We start from the raw sequence: 23249 nt of genomic DNA, 5'->3' as shown, positions 1-23249 counted from the left end.
TGCCAGCACGGCGGGGCGGGGAAGGGAAAGGAAGGGAAGGGAAAGGAGATGGCGGCTTCCGCGTGGCTGTAGCCTCGCCTCAGGGCGCCGAGCCGCTGCCTCCCCCCCGCCGCCGCGGGCTATGGCGCTGCCGCTGCCCCTGCCCGAGGCCGTCGCCTTGCTGGCAGCCTTCCTCCTCCTCCTCCTCCTCCTGGTGAGAGCTCCTGGGGTGGTGTGGAGGGCTCGGGGTGTGTGGTGTTGGCAGCGGGGGTGGGCTCGCGAGGGGTGTGATTTGCCCCGGGGGCTGTACGCCTGCTGGGGGCACCCGCTGTGGGGCTCCTGTCCCAGCCGCTCGGGGGCAAGGGGTGTAAAATGGGGAGCTGCTGCGAAATGGGGAGCGAGGTCGAGGATTTTCGCACAGAAACCGAAATTCTGCTACATGCCACCGCTGCCACGTCTGTGGTGCTCCCCAGGACCTGGGGAGACAGCTGTCAGCGGTGTTTTGGCTGTGCATAGAAGTGCTCTGACAGAGGTGTGCTGCACTCCACAGCAATGCCACCACTTCCATTGGCTCAGCACAGGACACAGGTAACGCCAGCTGGCTGACAGATTATTTGGACAAGGTGCGGCAAGGTGTAGACCAGCCCTTCGAGGGCATCCGGAGTCACAGTTGACTTAAAACTATCTAGTCTAACCTTTAACCCAGTACTGTCAAGTTCACCGCTAAGCCACGCTACCAAGTTCTACATCTGTGCGCTTCTCAAACACCTCCAGTGATGGCAACTCCGCCATCTCCCTGGCAGCCCATTCCAACGCCACACAACCCTCTCAGTGAAGAAATTTCTCCTAATACCCAGCCTTGGGGTTGTTGTGCCCGCAGTGCACAACACTGAGCACTCAGCTTTGTCGAGCCTCATGCAGTTGGCTTCAGCCCAGCCTACCCAGATCCCTCTGCAGAGCCCTCCTACCCTCAAGCAGATCAGCACTCACACAAGAAGTTTTTGGTCCTTTGCAATTTGGTTGGTGGATGAAGCAATTTGCTATTGACCCATCTCATTACTGAAATATGTTTGGTTGCCCCTTGTAACGTATTCAGCAGCTAGATAAACCTTTAATACAATGCTGGTGTATAAACAATGCTCAAATATTTTCTCTTTTTATCTTTTTTATCACAGATTTGTGTGATTGCTCACGTAACTGCCATAAAAATGCCAGCCCTTCACCGATACGAAGAAGAAAAATTCTTCATAAATTCTGAAGGCAGGAAAGAATCTGTACCAAGTATACATGATCCCCCCACAAAGGAACTCTCTGTTGTTGTGCCTTCATACAATGAGGAAGACCGGTGTAAGATTTTTCTTGTTTTGAGAAAAAGAAGAAAATCTATCTGTTGTTCCTCTGATAATGCAGAGGTCAGTTTATGTTGGCAGTAGACTGTAGCTCGCCAGATTATGTGTCTGATTTTCTACACAGTTTCCAAAAAACAGTCCAAGTACATTGAATTTCAAAATTAAGATATTGTGTAATTTGATTGCTGCTGCTAAAAGTAGGATGGAGCACTTGTAAGAATCTGCTTTATTTTGCTGAAGTATAGCAGGATAGCTGCTCATTGCCCCTGTAGTTGCTGTAAAGCTAGGCTTATAAACAGACTTTTAAAATTAATTTCAGAGCTTGCTGTAAGCAACAGCAGCAGTTTCAGACAAGCAGGGAAGGAATGATCTCATGGCTTTGATTCTGCTGTTTGGCTTTTGGCGTGGCCATATGTATGAGGACATGAGACTGAAAAGCAAAGACTTTCCAATGTGACAGAAGTTGTCAAGCTGCAGACCTGTACTTCTGCTTGATGTGGTAGCATACCTTTCTATTCTTGGTGAGTGAAAGTAGCGAGCTGTCTGGAATTCTCTTAAGGGATATTGACAAATAATGTGCATCTGGACACAAGGTAGGCCTAGTTCTTTGAGTCCATTGCATTCCTCAGTCCTGGTTCTCATTTTAAGTTCTTGCTTACTGCAAGCACATATATATTTAATGTGCTTTTCATTTAGTTGTCTCTCTGGAGACTGAGTAAGCACCTGCAATGAGTTCAGAAATGAGTATGTCTTGCAAAGACGGCCATAAAGTCAAATGTCTTTCTAACCTGCAGATAAATCTGCTGCAAAAATAGTGTCGGTTTGTTGGCTGAAGCATCGCAGCTAACAGCCTTAGCAGGAGAAGGCATGGGACTAAGTAGAGTTAGGAATTTCTCCGTCAGTTGGCTTAAATAGCTTGGAGATTTTTTTTTCTTTAATACTGTTTAGAGAATAGCATTTTAAAATGGAGACCTGGTTCTAATCTTTAAAATAAATTTTTGTGTCTGTCTTACATGTGTGAGATTTTTCATTGTCCTTCCATTCAGAAAGGATGAGGCTTAGAATTGCAGGTGCTAAGCTTGTCTACTGAAGCTGGTGTAGTATGAAGAAAGCGGTTTGCTCATCTTAGCTTTGTGGTTATTGTCAGCTTGCGTGTACAGATGCTTTTTGGTGATTAGCCTGTTAAAATCTACTAACTTCATCTTTGTGTTTTTTTGTCTAGTACCTCTTATGATGGATGAAGCTATGGATTTTCTGGAAAAAAGACAGGTATTTTTATTTTGCATTCAAAATATATTTTCTTTATTTACTATATGTAATAAGTCTGTGATCTATTTGCATTGTTTTTTTTTTGCTGTATGTTAAATAGCGTAATTTTAGCCACTTGGAAGTACTACTTTGTCTCTTATCAGTTATTTTCAGATTGAATACTGGATTGCATTTTTTTAATTAAATTTAATTACTACTATGTGATGCATGCTATCTCTCCAAGATGGAAAGTAAGGATTAATGATACATTCTAAATTATATAGTTGTTTGTCCCAAAGTTTTTTAAACCTGTGTTCTTCATTAGGGTTGGTTATTTGGGTAAGAAGCGCCTTGTGCATTTTGTTTGGTTTGTTTGTATTAGCAGTGATGTTGTTCTGAATTTTCACCTCTTATAAATTAATTTTTTTTAGTTCTAAATGATAGTTGAGGAACAATATGACAGCCAATATAATGGAACAGGCATCAAATGTGGCAAAATTCTTTAACTGAAATTGCTACCGTAGAAAATTTACTGCGTTATATTGGTGCCTGTCTCAACATGAATGAGTTGAAAACTGACAGAGGTAAGGTATGCTGATGTTCAAAACACCGACTTCAGATATTGGATGAAATACATTTTTTCTGTTCTTCTTTTTAAGAAAAAAGATCCTTCATTCACTTATGAAGTAATAGTGGTTGATGATGGAAGTAAAGATCAAACCACAAAGGTAAGAAAAAGAAATGTCTTACCAAGCAATCAGAGGTATGGATTTTTATGCTGCAGTTTCAAATAATGTTTTGCCTTTACATTTTGTTACTTGAAATACTTGAAAATTCAAATTCAAGTTTCTGAATACTTTCTATCATTGTCCTACCTGCATTACGGATGTCACATATGCATAAGCATGCACATACAATTATTTTTTGAATGCCAGTATTCTTGACTGGCTGATGTGCTCCCCACACAGAGTTTTTCTGCTGCTGAAATTGTGAAAATTCAAATCTTAGCTTCAATAAACTTCTGAAATACTCTACATGTGCACAGTGATGTGAATAAAAACTTAAGGAAGCATTAGAAACCTTTTAAAATAGCAGATTCATACTGTAATTGACAGAATGGCTGACATACTGTGTAGCTCTTTATTGTATCCTTTGTGGCATTGTTCATTTTAAAATCCCAGTGACAGTAACTGTTTTCAAAATAGTTCTGCATTCTTCTCCTCCTACTTTGATGAATGTCACTGGAAAGGAAGGCTGGCCAACTTGGGATTTTTTTATTATTATTTTTAATTACTGCTTGTTAGACTTTGGGGTCAGATACTAAAATGAATGCTGTTTTTTCATTTTCTTCTTAAGCTTCTCAAGCTTAAGATTGTCCATTAAGTATCGTTCAGATATATATTTATTGACTTTGCATACTTTCTAGTATCATTTCTAACTGACTGCACTGTGGTCATGAGCCTCTGGACTTGCAAGGACTTGTGGCAGCTGTTAGAAAAGATAAGAGGAAAAAGTTCATTTGTTTGTTCCCCCATAGCATGGAAGAAAACTGCACATCAATGTGAATAGGATTTTAGATCACAGATTCTTTAAGACCACAGAGAGCAGCAAGACAAGTGAGAAATAGGTAATAGCAGTAAAGAAATAGATTTTTTTGATTAAATATTTGTGTTAGTATAAAGGGTCTGAAATAGCATGGTATAAATTACATTGGTCTTGTGAGTCTTTCGGACTTCAGTGAATGGAGTTTAGAATTGCTTGGAGGAATATCCTGTTCTACTGAACATGCCTAGCTTCTCCAGTCTTTTTGTGTTGACTGTGAACTGGTTTTTATTTTCCCCAAACAGACTCCAGCAAACACTGGCAATGTGTATGGAGACTGAAGTGATTATAGCTATGTGCTATTAAACTAAAACAAAAAAGAAAGGGTGAGCAAATGTAAACTTCTACCTTGATTCCTGTTTTTGTTTTATGCTCGTTTTTTGTATGTCTATCAGGTTGCAATGAAGTACTGCAAGAAATATGGAAGCGACAAAGTGCGAGTCCTTTCTTTAGTAAAAAATCGAGGGAAAGGAGGAGCAGTCAGGATGGTAATTAATACTTTCATCTCTTTCTCTGTTCGAACTACCTGTGCCCAAATATGCAGAAGGTAGAGCTGTGCTGATCTATACTATGATTTCAATATATTGACAAAATGATTGCCAGAAAACTGAGTATGGGTTCCATGAATTAAAACAACAACTCTTTATAAAATAAACATAACTAAATCTTTTAGATATCTAAATTTTTAATTATCTGATTTTTTTTTAGGTCTGAAATTAGATCTCAGAAATGGTATTTTACTCCTGGGAAGAACAATTACAAAGAACTCTTTTATATGATGATTCTTTGTGTGATACAGTTTTGCACTTTACAGTGGGGTTTCATTGCCTTTTTTTTTTTTTTCCCAAAGTCACACATGTTCAGTTAAGACAATATATTTGGCAAACCCACCATTAATTGCTTCCCTGTCTGAACCCCATCAAACATTGTCAAAGATCTCTGACCAAGAATGTGACAAAACCTGCAGCAGCATATATGTTTTGCAGTGACACTGTGACTTAGGGCTTATTATTCCTTAGAACTAATTTCAGATTCTCTCTTGAAATCTCCTGAAATTGTGTTATTAAAAAATAGCACTGGATCCTCCTTTCCATAGTTCAAATGACAAAGGAAGGCTGTTCAGTGTGGTGGCAACTGCTAATTACTGCTTTGTGCTCCCCTGTTTAGCTGACAACAACTTGTCATGTCTCACAATTTTAGTTTGTAAAGCTTTTAGTTTGCAAGCTTCTCCAGAGAGGGTTTGTTAACTTTTTCTGTTTGTGCATTCCCTGTCATTTTGGGACAGTGTGCTGTGTATAAAGTCTTTAGATGTTGTTACAATATAATTTAATAAATTGTTAGTGGCAGAATATTAAGCCTCACCTGTTGTGTTGAATCTTTGAGATATCACTGTTCTGGTTGCTACATCAGGTGCTTGCAGTGTTTGCAGCTAGCTTATGACAAATACTGATTTGGAAGGTGTAGATTTTTATTGACTATTTTGATTGCAGGGTGTCTTCATTTCTCGAGGGAAAACAATTCTTATGGCTGATGCAGATGGAGCTACAAAATTTGCAGATATTGAAAAAGTAGAAGAAGGTCTAAAAAATCTTCAGCCGTGGCCTGTGAGTATAAACTGTCTGTATTTTAGTTTAATACATATGCATACAGATAGATTTTTATAGTTCTCTTTACCTTAAGCTCTTTGAGATCCAGTTGAAGATGTAGCTGTCAGTCTGAAGACCTCACACTTAGAAGTTGTGAGAATGGGCTGCAGGAGGTAGCTTCCATGGAGTTCTTACCTCCTTGGCACTCACTGTGCCTATTTCAATGAAGCACATAATGCTCTATTTACGTTTTCCTTTGAAGTTGTTATGCTCTGTATAAATACCATGTTTTATTCACTTAAAAATACTGTATTTGCTTAGTTAACTGTAGTATTCTTATCTGATGTCATCCTATATAACTTCAAGGGTGCATCTTAATTTCATTCTATTTTTAGAAGTTTTATTTTCTTAGAATTGTTTGTTTAATGACAGTATTTGGAAGAACTCCTGTAAATACAAATTCAGAAAACTGTAAAAAGATTCCCTCCCTGGATAGTCCTTGTCTTTCACGTGCTTGACCTGAAAGAACTGAGGTTTATTTTCATTAGCCTGGGACTTAAGTGCATAACAGAGGGGTACATCTAGCCAGGTTCCCAAAATGCAAAAAATGGTACCCAGCCTTCCAGTGGGAACTCTCTGATGGCTGCACCTGTACAAAGGGCAGCAGCTCTCCGTGAGTGTAGGCACACAAGCGCGAGGGCCACCGGGTGGCAGTGTTTCCCTGATGCTTTTCACTGCCCAGGCAGCAGCAGCAGCTGCTGGCTCTCCAACATCAATCCCACACTCAAACACAGCAGGTTTGGGGGGTTTTATATGAGAAGTACTAGCGTGAGAATAACTTTAAATATTCTATTTTGAGCATCTCTTTTGATTTAATTTGGGATTATATTTGTGACTGAAACCAGGGTGTTTTACTTGTTTGAAGATGCATCAGAGGAACAAGTATTCTGTTACTGTTCACAATGTACTATCTAAGGGAAAACATACATTATAACTTTAGAAGCCTTGGAATGCTCACTGCATTTCTGTGCTGTTTAATACATTTACTGTATGCATACTTCAGAGGAACAATGTAAACTAAGCCAGATATGAATAAATTGTACCAATCCGTACGTACCATATAGAAAATGTAATAACCTTTAGATGATCTCTTAGTTGTAAAAAAGATTTATTTTAGCCTTGGAATATAGCAGCAGAAAAACTGCAGCTACAGGACACAGAAGAGTATACACCTTTGAAGTTTTTATTATACTGTTATCATCACTTGTAAAGGTTTCATGTAGAGACTCACATAAAATTCCAATGATTCAGAAGATGTTAGTTTGACTAATAATTCTTTAATTTGAATTCCTGCACAGAACCAGATGGCTATTTCCTGTGGTTCTAGAGCTCATCTGGAAAAGGACTCAATAGCAAAGGTTTGTTCCCTTTCTTTCTGTGTCATAGTACTCAAAATATTTCCATTATTTGTATCTGCTGTACAGGTTTTACAATTAATTAAGCGAGATCTGTAAAAGAATGGAAGCTGGAAAATAGGAAATGTTTGCCATTAGTGGAACATATGCTCCATCACATACAACGGATGTGTTCTAGATTTCAGACACCACCAACTTTGAACTGGTTTCAGTTATTGTTATGATTGAAGGATTCCGTTTTCCTAGTTGAGAACATCTTACAAGCAGAGCTTCAAATTCCTGACTTAATTGGTTACTAGAGACAATTTTGGTTTCCTGTCATTAGGAAGTAAAGTTTCAGGCACAGTCCTCAGAAGTTAACATTTTGTAACTGATGAGTTAAAGCTGCTGCAGTGGAATGGTCTCTGTTCAAGTGTACATTTTCTGCCAGTAGTGGTGGAGGAGTGGAAGGCAACTGATGAGTTCACTTTCATTGATTCTCTTCCACAGCAGGAGCTTGTTATCTACAGATCTTGAGGGCTGTTCAAAGTGAGTTAGGGGTAATTAGCAATAAACTTTGAAGGGTATCTCAATCAGTGGGAAAGTACTGTACTGTAATTTTTCTGTATTATAGTAAAATTTTTGAGTTTTTACTCAATCTACTGAACAGCCCTGTTCTGTGTGTGCCTCTTGTGGAATAAACAGGGATGCATAGGCACAGTCTTATCTTGCATCTGGTTTTCTGATGTCTTGGCTGACAATAGTTGACAAAGCACAGGCATGGAATTTGTATTACAACAGACACATTGCTGGACTAATATTTTTGAGCATCATTAGATATGCTCATCATGTTGAATGTTCTCAAGAGTAAGCTTTGTGTATGCTGATGTTTGATACTTGAAACTGATATATATACCCAAATAGTAAAAAGTCCAAAAAGTCCTTTAAAAAGTCCAAAAGAAATTACTCTGGTAATGTTCAGCCCCTGGTAGATCTTGAACTTTTTTTTCTTCTGGTTTATCAAGTGGTATTGGAGCAGTGCACTGGAAAAGAGTTCTTATAAATACTGGTGTGCTTATGTCAGCATCCTCACAGAAAGAAAAAAAAATAGAAGAAAAAAACAAAAACATAATTTTCCCAAATAAGAACAAATATTTGACATGGTACTTGCATGCTTGTGGGACAGAATACACCATTTACAGTTAGCCTGTGAGTCCTAGAAATGTTGCTGCTATATGAAGACCATGTAGCTAGATGGAGACCATGTAGCTAATAAATTGGAGCCCACAGAATTCCTTCATGCTGTGTTGAGGCACTGAGTATACATGAACTTTCATCAGTGCCCTCATATTTCTTAGCATCTTTGAAGGGTTTGATAGGTAATGGAGAAGAATCGGAACAGCATTTTAGCTTTTAATGCAGAAATACAGTTGGCAGGATGAGAGTATCCCTCCTTTGCTTCTTGTTTCTCCCCCTATTTCTGACTTTTTGATGAGGGCATCATCAACTGATTAGGTAGCAATGTTCTGTTTAAAATATGTAGCGCATTTCATCACTCCAACTGTCCCCAGTCTGGAAAGGAAGGATTACCACATTGGGGAAAAAAATGCTGAGTAGGCAATAGGTATTAAAGATAAAAAAAGATGCAAAATAATGTTTGAGAAGTTGGGATTTCTCTCTGGGCTTAGTGGCATCTAGAATAGTAGAATAAAGCTGTGATGAGAAGCCATGTGGGATTTATTAAGACCAGAATTTCACCCTTAATTTAAGTCTCAAGACATCAAGATTGCTGTTCTGCTTCTAGAATTGTTAATGTACGTTAATGAGTCCATAAATAAAGGCATAAATAGTCCTGAGAGCAATGAACATAACACAGGAGCTCCTTTTTGCAAAGTGCACGCTATTACAGGATGGCAGTCGTGCAGCCTCTAAGAGCTTTCCTTCTGGGACTCGTAAGTAGTCTTGTGTTATTGGGCACAGGGTGGCTCACCTTCACCAAAAGAGCCAAAATATCCACACCATATCCACCATTAACTCAGGGCTAGAGCTCTTTTCTAAGAGGCGCAAGCTATGAATTTCCTTAAGCCAGAAGCTGTTACATAATAAGCTGAACATCTTCCCATTTTTTAACTGAGGTTTGCAATTACTAGCTTTAAAGGAATCTCTTATCACCCAGAGATATTTAACAGATGAATTGTTGGCTCCTAAAGATTTTGCGTAGTATTTGGCTTGCTGTCCTAGATACAATCATCTAAATTCAGCTTAATTCAGCAGTGAGTTCAGAAGTGATTTGTGGGTCTGAGTCCTGTTTGCTTAGGAGCTGTCTTGAACACAAGACTAGGAGTGATCTCTGCAAACCCAGAAGGCAGCCTCTGGATTGCATGGACAAACATCTGTGTGATTATTATGTCAAGGCCAAAAGTGTAACCAAACAATAGACTGGGAAAACTTGTAGCAGGAACATAAAATACATTTGCAAACGAACAAAAGAGGTGACTGGAACATTGCTGGAAGTGTAAAATGAAAAATTACCTTACACAGCAGCTGTTACTTCAGTCCTGTTTGTTACTTGGACCATCACATGCTGGAAAAAAAAAATCCATTCTTTAATTGCATTCCTTTAAGTGCCTTAACACATTGTGTGTAATCTCTGGAGATCATTGAATCTTTAATGAAAGAAGTGTTCAATGCAAACAACAAGGGATGCTCCTGTGGTTTTTTTTTTGTTTTGTTTTGTTTTTAATTGTTGTTGTGTGGTATTGGTTTCTAGGAATAATAATAAACTTTCAAAAAAATGTTTTGGAGTAGCAGCTGGAACCTGCATAGTTTTTACTGTGTATTCTTTAGAATAACAGTGTTTATGTAGCCCCCTTGGGTTATTCTCCAGTGTTGATTGTGTTAACTTGTGAATTTGTTGGGCTTGTTCAACCACCCAGACAGATGTACCCAGTGGAGCAGAGGATGTAGCATGCCATTCCACCCTCCTCCTTCACTTTCCTCTTCCTGGTACCCCCAGTTCCCTGGAAATCACAGGCTGTACTGCTCAATCTGAGTTGAAATCCAGGTTTGGATTTCTGCTGTGCTTGATACGGTGTTGTCCAGAATGGAAAGCTGCTCTGAATTAGGTAAAGCAACAAGAACTTGGACTTTTCATATCCTGTGCCTATATTCTAAATGTGAACTTGACTGGCAAGTCGTTTGTTTTCCACTCTAGCTTTGTTTCACTGTAAGAATCCAAAAGTTCTGGTTTGCTTCCAGTGCAAAACAAAAATAGTTTACAGCCTTTGAAAGCTGTCACAAAACATGTTTATTGTCCTGTAAGCCAGCTCTCTTGAAACACTTCACTCATCACATAAATGAAGCCATCTAACTACTTGTCATTTGTTCACAGCGTTCTTACTTTCGAACTCTCCTTATGTACGGGTTCCACTTCCTTGTATGGTTTCTGTGTGTCAAAGAAATCAGGGATACACAGTGTGGATTTAAACTCTTCACCAGAGAAGCTGCCTTGCGGACTTTCTCAACTCTCCACGTAGAACGCTGGTAAATTCTCTGTTTTTTTTTTTTTTTTTTTTTTTTTTTTGTTTGTTTTGTTTTGTTTCTCATTTAACATGGTTTTGAAAAAGTAATTTCAGCACTGCAGCTACTATGAAACACGATGTCTGTGCATAAATCCTAGCTGCCCAGTTTCTTGATGAATTACAGTACTACTTGTATAGTAAAAATACCTTTGTATTTGCTAGGAATTCTATTTTATTCTTAAGGTCTACTTCAGGAATTAGTTCATTTCACTTTTTCTTTTTGTGAAGGTAGGGATAAGGGAAACAGATGGACTTGTTAAGTTTTGAACTAAGTTTTGACTTTAAAATAGCATCCAATGTAAACTGCAGGAAGGATTGTAAGACCACGTTGCAGAGATTTTGGATAACATCCTTGATGCCTTCCTTGCAAGTTCATTTTACTTTGGCATGTGGTGTAGAAAGAGTTTGGTGGTACTCAGAAGTAGTACATTTTGGTTTTGCTTTGTCAGACCAATAGGTGATTGATTAGGAGAGTGGACTCTTCTCCTCTGTCTTCACGTCTAAAAGCAAGAAAATCCAAACAGACTTTTTTTTTTTTTTTTTTTTTGTCTTATATTCTATTACTTATTTCTGAGAGTCCTCTTTCCTTTTACAGATATGAGCCCTACAGGCAGAGTAAGAAATGGAAAGAAGCTCTTACTTTGCTATGGAAAGTTGACAGTTAATAATCCTATTCAAAACTTTTAACAAACTATTTTTATGCAATACAACCTCACAATTGAATGTTTCTTAACCAAAGCATTTTTCCTAATGTCTGTATCTGACAAGATACTGGTAATTGCTAAAGGCTCAAAGAAAAGGGAAATACCTTTATTTTCTGGCTGGAATATCTAACGAGAGGACTACTAATAGATCTCATTCATTTAAGGCACTAGAAAATGATGCATGATCTTTGTATTACTTTAGAACTTTCTTTGTAATTAAGCTAGAACAGTTCCTTTATGAGAGTGATAGTCGTGACTATTGTTATGAGACTGAAACGCTGTTTCCCCATAAATACCAGAATTTCTCTAAACTTCCTAGTCCACAGTTATTGCTCAAAAGCATCACGACAGTCCCCAAGTTTAATTATCATCAACTCTTTTCAAATTATTGTGTTCATCCAAAAAATCTCTCACAGGCTACTGCTTGCTACAGGGAGCAGAATTACTGACCAGTGTTCCCAAAAAAATGCCTAATCCCACAGTCTCAGTAAAATCCATTACATCTCGTTTTAGGTTGAGTTTTGGCAGTCACGCTTTATCACTCCTAGAGATGGGCTTGTGAAGGTATTGTTTGAGCACACAAATTTAGTGTGTATGATGCAGCTTCTCTTAAACTGGATCTGGAATTTTTTGTGTTCAGCTTCTGCAAAATCACTTTCCTGGCTGAGTGGTTTCGTGATGGCCATAAAGAAAACCGTAGCTGAGCTAGAATCTTGATTTATGCTGCTACCTCGAAAACCAAACATGATTTATAAAACTTTAAATTTCATATTCAGGAATTTTCTAAATACATGGCTAAACATGTATCAATAGCCCAGAAGTGCACATCTCAAAATTACCCTATTTAACTTGACTCTTTAAGTGGTTCAAGAAGGAAACCTGAAAGGAATGAATTAAAACAATTATTTTAATCTGTGAAAATGCAATCATCAATTTTTATGAGGTTTTAAACTGAATATTTTGAATGTAATTTTACTTACTGGTCAGACATACAAAAAGTGTTCAACTTCTTAAAGAAAAGCTTTGTTTTGTTCTGCCACTTGTATTCTCTGTCAGCAAAGGAGAAAGAGTAAAAATAATTGTGCTGTATGCTGTCACCTGTACCCCTCTATCCAAGAATACAGGCAGTGATAAAGGGGTATTGCTAATTTACATTATAGTAATTTTATTGCTAGTGTGAAACACACCAGCGCTTCAGGACTTGGTGTGCTAGTACATTGTGCTTTTATGTGCTGCTGTAAAATTAGCCTTCAGTACTTGCTTTTTTATTTACAATAATCCAGAAACTAATCCCGTAAATGTTTTCCTTTTTATCTGAAACTTACTGGTTCGTGATGAAGAATATTTTGTTAGTCAAAAAAAAGAACAGCTAAAATTCTTCCCAAAAGCAGCTCTTCAGATACTTCCAAGTCACAAATCTGCCAAAAGTAATATTTATTTATTTATTTCCTTTAATTTGCTGCCAAAACAGGCAATATACTGTCTGCTTTTCTACTCATCTGTCTTTCAGGCAGTTCTTGTGCTTCCCTCCCTTTATTTTCATACCTATTGGCTAATTTCAACCAAATCTGACAGAACAGTAAAGATTTTAGGATGAAAGGCTTTGCCACTGCTGAAGAAAATACTACAATATGGACTCAAAAGTTACTCATCAGCTCCATAGCTAACATCCAGCTTGTGCAAGTGGAAGCTAACGTTTCAGTGCACAAAACAGATTATTGTCCCTTTCCCAGTCAGTATTTGTAAGATCTGGAAATAAACTGGGGGAGAAAGAAATAAGCCTGTGGGGGAAGTGAGTGTATTAAAGGAAATAGTTGTTTTAAGTGAAATGTCTGTGGTGTACAGACAGTTGGGACAGCTGCAGTAGGAAATGGTATAGAGACATCAGCTGTCCATCTCACAGAACCATGCACCGGATTTCTTTGTATTTAATAATATAATAATCTGAAGTAATCCAATGGTAGAAATTCCTTATTTTAAATAAAACTGGCTTCTGATGTTTCTGTCACGTAGCTTGTGTGTAAAAAAGGAAAATAAAAACTGGTTAGAAGTTCTGTCACCTTGTGAGTATGAAGCTGTCAGAGGAAGGACTATGGGGCCTTCTTCCTACAGCTGCCTGATGAACTCAATGTTCAGCATTATATAGTATCCCTAAATGAGTCACAGAACAACTCATTCGTAATGAGATCATTGACAAGGGATTGGAGAGAAACCTCTATGTTGATACTGGACAAGAGGCTCTGAAGTCTATGTCTATTACCACGCCTGCATCATGGTGGTGGTGTTACTTGACATCTAAAGAAATCATTTAATTCTGTTTGAATCTTAAAATCCCATTAGTTAAGTACTGCAAGAAAAATTCATTTGAGTGCTCAAATACTCTGGTAATAATGGAGGAGAGTGCTGGGGAACTTGCAGCAAACAAACAGCATTTAATAGGGTCATGTCCATCCAAGAGCCAGCAGCACTGTCACAGAGTCTGTCATGGGTTTCCCTGCTGCTGGACCAGCGTGTGGTGAGTTGTTTAAGGGCATGAATGCAGGTTCTGCAGGAGCCTGGTCTGTCCTTTCTGCTCAGGTTTTGTGAGGCTCCAATTTCTGGAGGTGCTACGGAGTTGAATGAATTCTTACATGGGGTCGTATTTAGACTAAACAGTGATATGTAACATTTAATAAGATGTTAATATAAAATGGTATACAATTGGTTTTCTAATAATCCCTGCCTGAACTGTTAAGTTTATTGCTCAGCTATATCATAAGTATGTGCACCTGAAGGACTGAGTTTCCTTCTATCTCATCTAGAGTGCATCTGCTTCTTATCTAGCATCTGAAGCAAAAGAACAAGGGACAATTTTAGGGTATCATTCGCTTCCCTCTAGTGCAGGGCCTCTAAAACATGCCAGATGAAGTGTGGCCTAGAAGTGGCCATTTCCTACCTCTCACTACAGAGGGATGCTGGACAATTTGTACAGGAGCTATCTCTGTAGGTGACTGAAGTTCAGCAGGGTAAATTCCACTCACGGTGTCACAATACGTAGCAAAAATGTCAGGCTGCTTGTGTGTGAATTGCATCAAAAATATAAAACTATTCAGTAAATACTGAAAGTCGTGGATTAGGGTGAAAGACTACTAACCAAATTTTGTATCTGAGGCAGGTCAGTTTCTGGGCCATCTGGGCAATGTTGCTTGTTTCTGTAGACAAAAAGCCCAGAGAATGCTTTCCTTCAGAAAAAGGAATTCTGAAGTGTCTCTGTATACCAGGGAGTAAGTGCTCAATTAAGTGCTGAATTAGCACTGGGTAGCAGTAGACTGCACCGAAGTGCTGGGTTTTGTCAATACTGCCATAAGGCAGAGCAACACTTATCCAAGCAATAGTACAGGTGTTTTGTCTGTATGTCTGTCAGCAGGCTGATAACACGCCTCACTCAAAGAGCCGGTGCTAGGAGCACAGTCTCTTTCTTGGAAACTGAACATCTCGCACTCTGGTCAATGTAAGCAACATAGCTGTCCTGCTGCTAGGTAGGAGGGAGCAAAAGATTTTTTAGTTTCCATACTTTGATTGTTACCAGAGACACAAAACACAAATGCTTGTGGTGTTTCAAGTGTTTGACTTGTACCACCTTTAAATGGAGGCTTGTGTTTCCATACCCACTTTTCACAGGAAAAAATTGCAAGGGTGTAGTGACAGGACATCACAATCTTCCTTTATATGATTCTATGTCTGCCTTTGACAGACTCAATATTAGTTTAATCATGAGTAAATAAGCAAATTTCAGCTGCAACAGAAACGAAAAGCTAGTTGCTCAGACCTCCAAGTTTTTCTGCTTTCATCGTGCTTTTCTCTTCCAGTTGACACCGAGTTGTATATCACCTCTTTAACGTTAAAAATACTGCAAGATTAAGACCACAGTTGTCTTCTTGCTACACTGAATTTAATTTATAGATGCTTATGTTTAGGAAATCTTAAAAGCAAACTGTTTTATTGTTACAGTGATGAGAATCATAACAATTTTTCAAAAGAGACCAAGATATTTCCTGGAATATTTTATTACTTGAACTCTAAAGTTCAGAAAGCATTTGAAAAATTAATAGATGCTGGAAATTGTTTATATTTTTGATACTGAGAAGTCATGCTTACTTCGTACGCAAGATTTCTTTTGTAAGTGGTTTCTTCTTGTATGTAATTGTCCTTTGGAGAGATGGCTGTATGTATATGAATGCAAACTTGAAATTTACTTTCTACATAGCAAAGTTTTGACATTAGTTTGAAATGAGAGCAACCTTTTGAACAGCGAGCATATGCTTTGTGTTTTAGGTTCTGAATCTGATTATACCACTAATCTATTTTTCACAAATGGATGGAGCACATTTTTTAAATTAAAACCTAAAAGAAATTAAAAGAGGTATTTTAAAAACATAATAGAGACGGTTGGAATTACTCACTTTCAGATTCCAAAAGAAGCTTTACTTCTGCATCTACAGTTTTGACCTGGAAAAGTGTAACTTTCTATGTTAAATTATAATGTGCAAGAGGAAAACTGGGAAATTCAATTGCCTCACTGGCAGAATTTTCCTATCCAAAATTTGGTCGTTGATATTTTTTCTGACTACAAAAAAAAAATCATCCAGCCAGAATTTTTTCTTTCCTTACACAGAAGAGCTAGACGTGGCAGCAGTTATTATCCTACCTGGAATACTGATAAAATAAGAGGAAATTCAAAATACAGTTTTTGTTCTGGCTTGATTGACATAATTTTGTAAAGTAGCAATTTATAATGATATTAAGCAACTTAGAAGATCATTGATTAGATAAATTGATTAGATTAGAATCTTGACAGATTAGAATAGATGAAAATGTTATTACTTTTGTCTAAAAAAAATTGCCTTGTGCACTGAACAAGCCATTTTTTCACATTTAAAACACAAAAAATTCAGTATAAAAAAGTCACGTTTGCTTCTTCAGTCTATCACTAACCTCTAAATGTGAGTCTGTAAAAAAAAAAAAAATATATATATATATATATACAGAAAAAGAAGCATTCATTGCTTATATAAACAGATAAATACTGGTATGGAAGGATGTGTTTCCACCTCTTTGGCATTGTAGATGAACACAAGCAGTGGAATGAGTTCTTTTTTCCTGTTTTTATGCATGACAAGTAGAATTGTTTATGGACATCTAATCAACACAAAAATATTTTAGTGTTACAACTATCTCTGTTTTGTCTTGTAGAAATAAAAAAATGCTGCTCCTAGCAGGCACATGTGGGCTTTCAAAAGCCCCAGTACAGCTGGAGCATGACAGTATATTTCATTCTTTCTTTGGCCATCGAAAGTTTTGTCTGCCCTCTAAGTTTGCTGGAACAACGCATCATCTCTTTGTTGTTGAAAAGTTCTAAATTTCTGTTGCAGTGGTATATCAGAATGCCAAATTTTGATATTTGAAACATTTAGTATTGGAGCAGCAAAGCCAAACAGCAATTTCAAATTAATTACAAAATATTTATCCTGCAAAATTTATTTTTTTTTTAAGAATATACATTTTACAGGTTCAGTTTAAAAGGGATTGAATTCAGCTAAACACCTACCAACCTGGTGTTCAACCAAGGTTTAGCCAGCATAGCCTTAAATTGTAACTTAATCAAAAGTATTTAGCATAAACACAACCACACGGAAAAGTTTTTCTGTGTTTTATACTTGATGTTTGTGTTAATTAACACATAATGGAGCCACTATTAGGAGTAGGTGGGGAAATGGTTCACACCATGTATTTTGGGGTAACTTCAGGTGCTTAAATTAGAGCCTGAACTTTCTACGTGATCAAGGAAGAGTGTTAAGCTTTTCTAGGAATTCATTCAAGCTGGAGCCAAACATAGGTGCTCTGAACTGTGATCCACACCCAAAAGGCGCCTACATCCGCACTCTGCAGCAGGATCCCCTGGAGTACACGGTGGGAACAACTCCCTGCTGTTCCCAACAGTGCTTCTGTCACACGTGAACTGCTCGCAAGTGGCTGACGTGCTGCTTCATGTCAAAGCGCGTGTATTGCACTCATCAGCTCACCCACTGGTGTTGCTTTGATCTCTACAGCTGGCTCCAGCTATTATACCCACACCAAAATCCTGGATAGGGAAACTGAGTACTTCTGTGCTGCCTGCATTTGGTGGTCTGCAGTCTGAATGTAGGATCATCAGTGTACTGAGTACCCTACAACCTATATTCCCTCATTAACTCTTCATTAAGCACGCCTATGGTTTGTGCTGGAAGGTGGTAGGGAACAGCTGAAGGAAAACCGTGCCCCAGCAGCATCCTACAAAAGTCATTCTCCTTTCAGCCTTGAATCAAGTTCTTTATATTTCAGGATATGTTCACTGTCACACAAATGACAACCACATGTAACAGTATTAGCGTTCGACTTGATTAATTCCTGTCCTTTTAGTCGTATACTTTGAGCACTGTAGTTCCCCAAACTATTTAGTGTTGCTCTACTCTGATGTATATTGCTGACATTCCGGTAATTGGTTGTCCATAGGAATTGTTGCAAATAACCATTAGTTCACCAGGCTAATACTTCATGGAGTAATATTTTTAGAGCAGTTCATATAGTATAATTCATCAGACAATTATTCTGTGTCTCTTAAGATTTTTAGTCAGTTAAGTAGTATGTATTGCAAAATTAGATTTACTCTTAATACACATGACTCATAAACATTCAAAGGTGAATACATGGGTTTTTGGCTTACAAAGATAAAATGTCAGCAAAAAATCAAGTAGTACAATTTCAGTAAAGGAGACCATGGCATAATTAATAGAATGATATTCAGCCCTAATTTAAAGAAAACAGCAAAATGGCAAGGCTGCTTGGCACAGATACAGTTGACTGAGGAAAAAACAATAAAACAAAAAACATTTATTTATTCCTGTAACTATTTTTGTGACAATTAAAAGGTCTGTTTCCTAATCAAAATCGAGTAGTGGTTCTAAATTCTCTGTATAAAATACCTAGTCTCTGTAGATAACTTTGGTTTATGTTGCCCTTGCATGTTTTAGTGCTGTTGAGAGTAGTATCAGTGGTTCTGTTTCCACGTACTTACCGTGTGAATTCAGGTTGATGCGTGTGTGGTAACAATTTCACCAGCAAGCCAGTGTGCTTCAGTGGGAACCTAAGTGTACGTGTCATACCTGAGTAATTACTTCAAAGTAGCTTCTCTTGTTGTTGTGTTCATTAATAATTTTGCAGAAATTGTCTGCACTGCTTGAAGGAGAGGGTGGATCGAAGTACAAGGTTGTATCGAAGTAGAAGGAAGTAATGTCTGAATTTGGCTAGTCACCTGCTAAAGTATGTCTTTTTGCTTGCTTTTGACCACCTTTCTGTCCCACAGCTGTAGTGTCAAATTAAATTGCTAGTGGCTTGAATTCAAACAACATTTGAAGTATGAAGGAATTGTGTTATTTAATTATTTTATTGCATACATTTTCTCCAATGGCAACAGATGATTATTTTTGTCATTTTAAAAAACAATCGATTTGGAGTTAGCAATGAGAATTTAAGGAGATTCTTAAAATATGAAGTTACGGAGAGAAAACATGGGTTAGTGTTGAATTGTATTTGACTGCCTCACAGCGGTATTTTCAAGACCTAAATAAGTTGTTTTGCAACTTCTGTTTCATTGGCTTCAAACTGGAAACCTTACCAATAGCTTGGCTAGAACATTTCTAATTCCTTGACCTTCAAGGTTTAGTTCCCTGGGAAATGAATTTCTGTTTGAATTTATCTTGAATCTAACAAATCAGATATGGATGGCCACTTGTTGGTTGTTTTTTTTTTAGTACAGACTAATATCTTTAAAAATCAAAAAGGTGGTGGTTTCTGTTTTGTTTTGTATTTTTATGGGAGAGGAAGTCTTTAGCTTGAGTTTCAGTGACCAGCAAGGAACAAGAACAGCCCTACTGGTAACTGAAGACTGCAGAGGGGGAAAATAAAGACCTAGCAATCAATAAATTTAAGAAATGTAACCAGCATAACCAAAAACTTTGTAGTTGTGATTTACATTCACCCTTGTCAACAGCAACTGCCAGTAACTTTGTATGCTGATTTCTACAGAAGCATTATAACCCATCGTTGCCAAAGCACTTTTCTAATATCAATAGCCTCAGTGCCTTAGGCTCAGAGGGCGTATTTGAGCATATACTTGTAAGAATGAAGCACACAAACAATTTTCTGTGCAGAGAACAGTGAGGATTAAAGCTCATTTTGGAGAAACTAGACAAGGGGGTTAGATGACTTAATTAGTGTAGGATCACTTCCCCAGTTCATTTTGCTGCACAGCCTGTGAACAATTGTGCAGGGGGGAAAAAAAAAAAGTTCAGGCTCTGTTATGCACACTACCTTCTCAAATCACTTCTGTGCTGCTGCCTTTATTCTTCACTTAGAAAGTACAGGGAGAAAGTATCAGATCAGCATAAAAACACAGCAGGTAGTCTTCCTCTTTGGTGAAAGTAGTAGAGATGTAAATTGACATCACACATTTGACTGCTTGGTCTTCAAAATTTTCTAAATCATGATTGTGGCAGAATGAAAAGTGAGCAGTGGTTTGAGCTCAGCATGACACACACCTTAAGAAACAGAGTGCAGTGAAGTATTGTTTTCTGTACATTGGCTATTTTCTTAGTCATTCAGTCAAGGAAATTAAATTCCCTTTCATGTGCATCAGACCTGTAGGGAATTGGTACCAACTTCATAACTGAGTGCCAACCTGTTTTAAATTACGCTAAGGATTTAATTAACAGTACCACCACCTTCCTTCTGGAAATAAATATCACTGTATTTTGCTTTTTCCTGTTCTATTTCAGGGCATTTGATGTAGAACTTCTTTACATAGCTCAGCACTTGAGAATACCTATAGCAGAAGTTGCTGTCAACTGGACTGAAATTGAAGGTAAGGAACTGGTTTATTTTCTTGGTAAGATTCCTTAAGTGTCACTCCCAAATAAAATATCTGTGAGTCTTCCCAGAATGGATCATTTTATCCAATTTTGATAGTACACAGCCTTCTTTCCATAAAAATTTTGAATTTCATGTCTTTGCCTGCCCTCTCACATGGCATGGTAGCACAGGCACAGGAAGAGTAGGTGAATAGGTAACACTGGAGAAAAAGGTAGGTAATTATTCTGCTAGGATAAAGCACTACTTCAGCAAGTCCTCTTGCAATAATGTGTTAATAAAAATAGTGCAATTATAAAATGCTCTGCAGGAAGCCTGACCATCATTGTGTATTGATTCAGCTGTTTCTCTGTCTCTCCTTCCAAAATTCTCAACCCATCTATTAAGTCTCCTCTAGAGCACCCTCTCTTCTCAAGATTTCGTTTGATTCTTTGAAACTTGTACAGAGATCTCTTACTGTGGTACTAGAAAGTGCATACTTCCTCCTATCAAGTGCAGTTCCTTCTTTTTTTCTTTATTTTTTAAGCTGAATCTTTTCTCCTCAACAAAATCTCTGAACAACAAAAAGTATGACAAACTGTAATGGTGACAAAAGGTGCAAGAAAATAGAGAACATCCTAAACCAACTTAACTATAAAAGAGACTATTTTCTTTCAATGCAGTTCCGTTTGTGCTTCCTAGCACAAATGTTAGCAGAGATGGAACAGGAATTGGTTTCATGGTGTGTGTTCCTTACCTTGTCTGAAGACTGGCAAATTCATGTTACTGTCTTTCAAAGACAATTTCCAAAGACTTTCCAAAGTTGTTCAGAAATCATTTCCTTAACTATTGGTATTCAGGTTCCTATTTATTTGAACAAAGCCCTGTCGCAGAGAATACTGTGCATCCTGTGGTATGCATTAAATTACTGTACTGCTGCCACTCATGGTATAGTATAATATACCATGCAATACATTGTTAATATATATTTTTGTGATATTTTTTATGACAAGGTGTGGGTTGTAGGGCTGAATGTGCTGAGAATGCAGAGGTTCATGACTAGTAAAAGTATGTTTTGCCATTGCTCATTTTTTCTAACAATGTCCTTCTGATTTTCTTCTTCATTAATCACAGGTTCTAAGTTAGTTCCCTTTTGGAGCTGGCTGCAGATGGGCAGGGATCTTCTTTTTATACGACTGCGATATATGACTGGTGCCTGGCAGCTTGAAACAAGAAAATGTAATTAGGTTATTTACATTTTCCAAATGTATTATTATACTTAATGGAACATGAGAACAATTTCAATCAAGTTAAACGGTGATGAAAGCTGAGGTAATTCTTCATTGCTCCTGCTGTAGGTTTCCTTTTTGCAGCATGTACGTGTTCTGTAAGATTGTCAACAGGGAATTTCTGCAATGTTCTGAAAAGAGAAAGCATTTCCAAAAAAGATTTTCTTATCTGGTGGTCAGGTTTTTATTTTATTAAATAGTAGTTTTTTTAACATGTCTTATCAACTCATTCACAGAGATATGTCTGCTTTTGTCTCATCATACATTTGGAATTTCTCCTAGTGAAATTTATACAGATTAGAAAGAGTCATTCTATTCTACAAGGTGCAATATTGTGTTGTGAATGACCACAACCACTTATTTCTGTAGTAACTGGAAATATATGGCCGTATTGCAACTTGGAATGATCAATCATGGCTCGCTCTAATGTGTATTTAGATTCAGTGTTATGGGAAACATTAAATGGGTTTACTGAGTTGTAACAGTAATGTTCGTTAAGGCTGTTCTAAGGACTTTCAGTAGTCTCTTGACATTCCAAGTGTCGTTGTCTGAAACTGAAATAGTTTCTGAGATCACACTGCAGATCACCTCCAGACTGTAGGAGTTCCAAGAGAAAGCACACTTCATTCTGAAATGTTGTCTTTTATAAATGTTTTGTTCATACACACTAAGACTGCATGCTGAAGGCTAGGAGTCCTTGGCATCTCCAAATGTGTAGTGAAAAGGGTATGGAAAAGTAATGCAGAGCATGAAAAAATGAGACCCTAGGCACACTGGGGGCCTGTGCATTGACAATGCCAATTTCAAAGTCTCATACTTCAAATGAGATCAGAGAGGGAGAGAAAGATCTCAAGTCTTATTAGTAGTGCCATACCTTATCATAGTACTCACCTTCAGTGCTTTCAGAACAGTTGTGGACTGCCAAAGATGAATACAAATGTGAACAGATTTAAAGAATGAAGGGTATATGGTTGTATTTTCACATTTTTAACTGGTGATTCTTATGTCTTCTGCAATGGTGTACTGCAATATTGAGTTTTGCTTCTGTTAGGGTTACCTCAGTTTTCTGTAAATTGAAGTGCTGGAATAAATTCTCAAAAATATAGTTGTTTTTATTTTGCAGATTTTACTGTGTCCTAGTTCGCATATATCTCTGTCGTTTCTGTAGAGTCAATCATGATTCATTGCTGACATTGCTTGAATAGAATACAAGCTTCTCAGTTTTGGTGAAATAAATTGCCCTGATCAAGCTTGAACAATAACAGCCCTGCCTATAATTAATTCAAGTTGCTAAAAGCAGTTCCCAAAAGCAGATTCCTAAAATTTGCCTCATGTCTTATCTTAAAATTTGGATTTATTTTAACTTTTATCCTACATAGTTCACATTTTTCAAATGATGAGACTTAGGTCATGCATTGTTTTCTGCATAATAAGTAAACATCTGGGGACCTCTTCTTTAAGAAATTCTGCTTTTAGATGTTGGATATTAGAGCTTGGAAGGGGAGTGCTAAGTTTATGAATTATTTTTTTTAAAGTATATTCTACAAGGCATGTTTTTTGTTTTTTTTTTTAAAGAAAAAAAAATATGCAGTTAA

At 37.6% G+C, this 23249-nt stretch overlaps 1 protein-coding gene across 1 annotated transcript; it reads left to right on the top strand.

Annotated features, from left to right (window-relative positions):
* The first annotated feature begins 56 nt into the window (after positions 1–56).
* Positions 57–22759, top strand: ALG5 (ALG5 dolichyl-phosphate beta-glucosyltransferase). The gene is made up of 10 exons (XM_068673376.1): positions 57–193; positions 1155–1326; positions 2551–2597; positions 3236–3304; positions 4574–4666; positions 5669–5782; positions 7123–7182; positions 10550–10701; positions 20296–20381; positions 21500–22759. The coding sequence occupies exons 1-10, from the start codon at positions 122–124 to the stop codon at positions 21610–21612; spliced, it is 978 nt and encodes a 325-aa protein (XP_068529477.1). The 5' UTR covers positions 57–121; the 3' UTR covers positions 21613–22759.
* The last annotated feature ends 490 nt before the right edge of the window (positions 22760–23249 follow it).

Source organism: Anas acuta, chromosome 1 (assembly GCF_963932015.1).
Source record: "Anas acuta chromosome 1, bAnaAcu1.1, whole genome shotgun sequence".
NCBI classification, from domain to species: domain Eukaryota; kingdom Metazoa; phylum Chordata; class Aves; order Anseriformes; family Anatidae; genus Anas; species Anas acuta.
The sequence above is the reverse complement of the archived record's forward strand: the minus strand, read 5'-3'. Positions and strand labels throughout refer to the sequence as shown.

Coding starts and splice junctions, on each gene's coding strand:
- ALG5 (XM_068673376.1), top strand. CDS start 122: ATGGCGCTGCCGCTGCCCCTGCCCGAGGCCGTCGCCTTGCTGGCAGCC. Junction 7,183..10,549: donor AAAAGGACTCAATAGCAAAG/GTTTGTTCCCTT, acceptor ATTTGTTCACAG/CGTTCTTACTTTCGAACTCT. Junction 10,702..20,295: donor ACTCTCCACGTAGAACGCTG/GTAAATTCTCTG, acceptor GTTCTATTTCAG/GGCATTTGATGTAGAACTTC.